The 7,715-nt window shown below is 37.0% G+C and overlaps 1 protein-coding gene across 1 annotated transcript; it reads right to left on the reverse strand.

Moving 5' to 3' along the window:
• Window positions 1-364: 364 nt before the first annotated feature.
• On the reverse strand, window positions 365-7,399 carry LOC134822442 (uncharacterized). Its single transcript, XM_063833531.1, has 6 exons — window positions 4,148-7,399; window positions 2,806-2,958; window positions 2,526-2,636; window positions 2,191-2,312; window positions 1,776-1,859; window positions 365-1,462 (listed from the first exon to the last, which is right to left on the reverse strand). The coding sequence occupies exons 1-6, from the start codon at window positions 4,305-4,307 to the stop codon at window positions 1,238-1,240; spliced, it is 855 nt and encodes a 284-aa protein (XP_063689601.1). The 5' UTR covers window positions 4,308-7,399; the 3' UTR covers window positions 365-1,237.
• Between the last annotated feature and the right edge of the window lie 316 nt (window positions 7,400-7,715).

The following is a 7,715-nucleotide window of genomic DNA, read 5'->3' on the forward strand; positions in this document are numbered from 1 at the left end:
AAGAAATGTGTTTGTTCATTTAATGACTATAGGTTCAAAAAGCTGCATTAAATATTGAGTTTTATTTCTCTTAGAGGTGCAAAATATTGCAATTTACTTTTATATCAAAAATAAAACATACTCCTATTAAATATAGATATTATAGGGCTTGTGTTAACCTATAACAGTAACACAGTGTTAGGTTGGAGGATCAGAGTAGAGGGTTGAATTTTGAACTGTCCGTCAGAGCCTTCTAGAGAACTTGCTAACCTTACTCTTAGTCACGTGAAAGTCAAGTGTTGAGTGATTTATCATCGAATCCTAAAGGTTTTGGTGTTGATATATTTGTTAATCAATAAATAATGAATAAGCAATAATATAGAAGTTTTAAAAAATTCTAAAACAATTTTAATTTAATTTCCCATTCATTTCAATAAGTGCACTCTATAAGTGTGTGTACTTAATTGAGCTGAACTCATACATCATACCCACATTTCATTTCAACTAAATTAATTTTCAAAATAATTGCATGATTGATAATAATATAATTACTTAATTAACAACTGACTGTATAATAATTGTGTAATCTCGAAATCACAAAATTTCTATTGTCAACTCTTTAGTGTCAGTTTATGGATCTTTTTGTTCTTCTCCGTTACAAAGAACCCATTTAGTGATCGTGGCGTAAAAAATGTAAAATGTATAACCAGTTAGTAGTTACTCATTACTTTGACATAGAGAAAGAAATCAATCACGTAAACGTATATGAATGTGGCACATAAAAAAGATTAAAACATTCAACATTGTGCATGTTGATCATAGATACAATGCAGTCTATTTCTATTTCCTATAATTTCGACTTCCTACAATTAAAATTTCGACTTCCTACTAATTGAAAACTCGTTATCAATAGCATGGTAATGTAATTAACAATGCTGTGATATAATTTAAGTTTAACCACAGTGCTAGCATTAGCAAGCGTGGCTGTCAATTTGATACGTTTTAAATAACTGATCACTAACTTCTAACGTATCTAACAATCTAAGATTTTATTTTGAATTCACGACCAAACTTCAAGTCTTCATCTTCTCGGGTTTGTAACTTTATAAGCGATAAATAGAACTTATCAGCGACACTCAAAGCTGCAGCTCGTAGCTCGTTACCTAGCGACAGCATTCTATACTGCATCAATAGCCACTGATTCAATAAATTCAATTTTTAAATGTACACCCTAGCAAAGATTTCAATTCCATGAAAATTACTCATAAGCGACATCTCCGTTCGTTTTGTTGGAAATGACAATATCTTGGGATGATATGGGTGTTGGAGGGTGGCTGGCAGGAAGACTCGGGGAGTGTCCGTCAAGCTCTATATTCGTCTCACCGTATTTGTCTTCAAACACAGGTTTCAGGGGGAAGGAGAAAATAAGCTCGTAGGAGAATGCCCCAACAAAACTGGCCACAAGTGGGCCAACAATGTACACCTACAGATCAGAGGATTAGTTTCAAATCATTGAAAATCAAGATGTCTACAAACGCATCGTGGTGGCTAAATTAAAGGAATTGCACCTAATAAACCATCCGTTTAATTGAGTCACTAATTCAATATGATACTATATCTGAAAGTTAAAACTTGTATACAGAATTCTAGAACCTTCACTTTGCAGCGTTAATTAATTATTATTAAGAGAGTCCTAACTCTCCTAGCGTCCTAAGATGGCGTTTCTCTTGTCTCATATATTGTACATATTGTACATATCTTATGTACTGTTTGTATTAAGATAAAAGATCGCTTACCCAAATTCTGTGCGGAACGTGGTCCCCTATTGCGTTGACCATCAAGGCTCTGGCAGGATTTACACCACACCCGGTAAGGGGCAACTGCAATATTCGTACGATAAAAATGTGTAGTGTGTACAATAAGAACTCGTCCTTATACTACACCATGTGTGTTAATCAGTCGAACGACTGGTCTAACATTCGGCAGAATCTTTCAAAATGTGTTTTAAATATCGATTAAAACACGTGCATCAACTGGTAAATTCATAGCTCAAACATGAAATATGATTTATGGAGATTTCAACCATACATTCGCAATTCGGGTACTATTTCTAGCATCATTTACAGTGAAACAAATAGTAAAAACGAATGATACTTTTTATGGTAGGGTATCAGCACAAGAGCACGTGAAAACGTTATGTTTTGTACTCACCAAAGTGAGATGCACGACGAATACTGCGAGTCCGAGAGCTATCGGGTAATCATAGCTGGAGACCCTGCACTTTCTGAACGTATTTGTTGCAGCAAGGTACGTGAAAATTATCGAAAAACTTCCTGATAACAATATGATGAGGTAATACTAAGAGGTTAGGTAATAACTGATGCAATGTTGTATCTTGTAACCTGCCGTCAATAAGCAGTGTTCATTTTGGAGCATTTAATTAATGTTCTTCGTATCTCATGTAAGAAATGGTAAAACGAACAAAAGCTTTCGAAATTGAAGTAAATCAAGATTAGGGCTTTTAAAGCTGTTATTATGAAATTTACCAATAAGTTCACACAAGAAACCGGCCCACTGTTGAACTTCATCTACTGATCCGTCTTTCTGTCTCAAATCTACCATTCCTGTCACTTCGCCGTTCAGCAAAAGTAATACACCTGAAAAGAATTTATTAATCGGGAGGTTTTCTCGTTATAATTCCTTATTGACAGTAATTTTATTCAATAATTTGGAAAGATCTTCGTAATATTAATAAAACTGTGTCAAAATATTGGGGAGATATCAGATGATCATCTTAATTAAATAAAAACTTTTCATTGCCCTTACAAGCTGCAAGAGTAGCGCCTAACACCTGCATTGCCCAGTACAAAAAGCACCTCACAAGCGAAATCCTCTGAGCGAAGAACATCGCCAGCGAAACTGCTGGGTTAAAATGAGCGCCGCTAATATCATGAAATATGTAGGCTGTGACGGCTGTAGCTGAAATATTATCGAATTTATTGTTACTGTGTTAATATTATAATAAACTTAATTTTATTATTTTTACCGCTATTATTTTGCTCGGTCTCTTGCTTGAAGAGAGTTCGCAAAGTGTATCAGAACGTTTAAGATATCGCGGTATGCAACTGAAAGCTTGTTATATAGGATGTGGAGACTACCGGGGTTTTTGTACATGACGGTTGAAAACAAAAATATACAAGATGAAGGGAAGGAAGGGGGGGTGGTGAGATTACCTGTGTGCTGTGTCATGCTCGGAAAACAATTAAATTTCACGAAATAGTATACCGTTAATTAACCGTATATCGTAGAATCATCGCAATAATCTTTTACGAGTAGAAACGATAGAATAATATACAAATGAAACACGAAGACTACTGAAAAGTGAAAAATAGGTTTCACGAAATAGATTAGTAGATTATCAGTGAAATTGTGAGATAAGGTTTGGTCACAATACGGTCACTATACGGCCTCTATACGGTCAATAAACGGCCACTATACGGCCACTATACGGCCACGATACAGCCTCTTTATATACAATATGAATAAACGGAAGAGGGGATCATTACGCGAAGATTACCGAAAAAGAGGTTTCACGAAATAGACTAGTAGGTACATTATCAGGGAAATTTCGAGGTAGGGTTCGAACTTTGACCACTTTACAGTTTACTGCCATCATATGGCCTATAAACGGCCACTATACGGCTACGATACGGCATCTACAATCTATACGGCTTCTACAATCTATACGGCCACGATACGGCAACAGATCACTTAACAGGTGGGAACTTTAAACAGAGAGTTTCATCAACATGAGTTTCATGAAGGTCAGAACTTCAGAAGGGATATTTTTATCTTCTCAAGCATCAAGTATGCAGGAGGTTGAGGTTGTATTTGTAGAGAAGATTGAGAGCGTTTAACTGTTCGGACGACGAAAGGGGTGTTTCGAGTTGTTTGGATATTTTTGATATCCGTTGGGGTTCAGTGGTCACTAGATCTCGCCGTATAGTCGGCGTATAGTGGCCGTATAATAGTGGACGTATATAGTGACTGTATATGGCCGTATAGTGGCCGTATATAGGCCGTACAAAAAACACTACTATAGTACTTCCTACTACACTATAGCTATATTAGCTAACCTGAAAAACACCACAACTAAACTAACACTTACCTATTCCAAATCCTAGTGCCAAGTTTCCAGTTCCTCCAATACCAGCTCCAATACCCCAGAACACAACAGAGAAGGTTCCAAACAACTCCGCAATACATGCTCGCAACAGTTTGCCGCTCAAACGGTCAGATTTCCTTGGTAATATAGACCAGCCTCCCATTGCAACCTAACAAACAATAACACGGTTCAATAATAATCTCAATATTAATTATATTATTCAAGTGTAAAACATACGAGGACAGCGATTGAAGAAGGATGAAGCTGAGATTACAGGGAGTTAGGAAATACACCGATACGGTGAAACCCAATAATACAGGTTCAATTAATAGCTTGCATACGCTTAGGAACAGACAGGCCGTGACTAGATCCGTGACAACACTCACGAAAGAGTCACAACCTCTAAAAGTCTAAAGACACAACATAAAAACTCTCATGATAGACGTGAAAACGTTCATGACCACTAAACAAAATACGTGACTCAAGTCGAGAGGGTTCGACAAATTTACGGGTCAAGTCACGATCCTTACATTCCGCGTATCGATGGTCATGGCACGGCTGTAAGTGAAGAAGGTATCAATAACAATAACCATAAAATAAACATATCGTTCGAGTGCGAACTGGATCTTGCAGATTGCAATATAAAAATACAATTATAGAATCTTGCTTTCATCAGTAAACTAATAAACATAGACAAAATTAGATTAAGTACACCTAAAATTAGACAAATCATGACGTAATATCTTAGTATCTTAAATACGTGGCATAAAGTAAGGAATGCACCTCACAACCCACAGGGACTATGTAACCAACAAAAATAATGTGAATCGCATTAAAACAAGTTACACTCATGCATAGTTTCAAAATTACATAGGAACACACGGGCAAAATAACATAATATCCGTTTACCCTGAATCTCACGACAAGATATATCCATGCTAGGGAATCAAATCTCTGTAAAAGCTTTAAAACGTGGAATGTGACAAAGGAATGGGGCAGCACACAGGCTGCAGACGAGGCAGGGAGAGAAATAGCTGGAATGCGGATCTAAATTCGGTGTGGCGTGATCACTGCAGATACACACACAAACGAGAACCATGGTCCGATAACAAACAATCATTTAGATCACTGTGCACTACATCATGGGAGTTGAACTCGGTTTATAATTGACCTATAGTTATTGGTCCAACAATCAGCTCATTTTAATTCTTACTGGGGAGTGTGGTGAGATTGAAAAAAGAACAAAATCCTTTATATTGAAACCCCTTCTATTTACACTCAACTAAGTTTAGTTTTATTGCAAATTGGGTGCTTTTGAATTTCGACGAAGGGTCAGAATTTAGCGTCGTGTACAACCTTTCAACGTTACAATTTGTTATTTCCACCGCTCCACATTTTTTTGGCACAGCTACCAATTCTCAGTAATGACTGTTCGAAGAAGAAGCACTAATTAAATGGGGATGGAGTATTTTTTTTGTTCAATGAGGGCAAAATGTCGACAAAAATTGGTATCCAATATTCATGAACTGTTCAGTGGTCCAAAAACAATCCCTGTACCAATACTATACTTTTATCATCGAAAAAGAGGCAGTCCGGGTTTTCCTAAGAAGCTAGCTTCAACAAATCCCAAAGAACGACTATATTATATACTTCGAGATCATCCTGGCAACAGTAAACAAAAATTCCTGAACGCCGAACTATTTTAATGATTGAAACATGATGAATGATCTCATTGAACCTGAAGTAGATGAAGGTCCACTACGTAGGACAACAGTCAGCTGGGGAAAAAACTGGAGGTATAGAATTTCCATCACGATTGGATTATGGGAATTGTGGGACTAGCAATTTGATTACACCGCGCCAGGTCTTGTATAGCCATGTGATTGATAACCATATTTCCTGATTACTCTAACTGTGATTAACCGGGTAAAAGAGAAATCTAAATTAACGGCTCGTATAGAAATCTCCGCCATGGTTATTATACGCCACATGAGTGGACAGAGACAAAGTTAGGGATCAACCACATGAAGACCATTAAGTTTCAATGAAACAAGATCCAACTATCTCTTCGTGACTTCATCTCAACTATTTGGAAGAGTATTACAATTTTGATTACCTCCTCATTCTCCTGTAACTATGTGGAAGGAATTCAAAGTATTTGAGGTATGTTTACATTGATCTAAGATAAACGCGTGTTAAGCTCAAACTTTAAATCATCTTAGTATTAGACGGGTGATCCGATGTGAAGTATAGATTACTCTAATCGGTAGGTACTAGAAGTATAACTAGGCATGTCTAGAAGTACTAGGTATGTCTGATCCTTGGCAAGAAAACTTTAAAGCATTACGTATACGACATAAAAATTCACAGCCTCTGCTCATGTTCTTCTCGAATAGAATTTCACAATAATTTTCAATCTCAAGAAGTTTTGCTTGGTTGAGAAAATGTATCTTTTACACTTGCAAATATTAAAAATACCTCGCGATGGAATTAAGATTGAGTAAGACGGTCCTGCATATTGAAAAAATTATACACATTTACAAAGAAATATCCTTTCAAATAATTGGTCGGGGCCAACCACTATATTTTCAACACGGATCACATTTCCTGACGGTACAACAATCAACTACCGCCGCGATAAAAAGCTAACGAGTAACGACCGCAGTTGCAATGGAATTCCAGCTAAGGCACACTGAGTATAAGCGACAAATGCTAGACAATAAACGTGAAACTGAAAGGTCCAAACAATAAACGTCCACCATGTGAAACGTTTACCCCCAATTAGCATCATCAAACACAAAGTTAAATAATAGCTCTTACATTCACTACCACATCAGTTTATAGGGCTGAGGCTAGGCTCACATACAATACCGTTACATGTTACACATGATATCTCATGAGATAAATGGGATTTAAATTTTAATACCGTTGTTATGGCTTAAGACCTTGTTTTTTGTGGTGGTTCTATTCAAGATACTTGTTATAATTATATCAATATAGCGCGTGCTAGGGTACAGACCAAGTCTAAAAACTAAACCACATGTTAAACGTAAAACACTGAAGACTCCCCTGTCCGGTGGAATTCTCTTCAAACAAGGCAGAATAAGGATAGGTATTGGTTAAGTATGGCGAGGACAGTAGGAAAGTATAATCACAGACTGGTGAATAGAACAGACTACAGAGTACATAGTTACAAAATGTACAGAGTGGCTCGAGTAGAGTGCAGCACTAGAACTCCAAATATTAACGACCCGCAAACTCACTATCAAAACATGGCTGGAGACTACAAAATTGAATGACAGATTGATCTGAACAATAATGGAACTAGCAAGTAGGAAGTACATACTTTGCGTGTGGTTGACAAACCCGGCCTGCGTCACTATATCTCGTTTGTCAATTCTTATAGTCCTAAATTTAGACGTTATGCTGAGGTAAAAATACCTCAGTAACTTTTGACATTTCTACCGACATTCTTGTCATTTTTACCATGACGCACAGGGCCGTGCATTAACTAGTAAAGGAGTAAAATAAAACCTTACCGGGGCCCCGCGGCGCAGAGGGGCCCCTAAAC

Source organism: Bolinopsis microptera, chromosome 10 (genome assembly GCF_026151205.1).
Source record: "Bolinopsis microptera isolate Bmic1 chromosome 10, MBARI_Bmic_1.0, whole genome shotgun sequence".
NCBI lineage: Eukaryota > Metazoa > Ctenophora > Tentaculata > Lobata > Bolinopsidae > Bolinopsis > Bolinopsis microptera.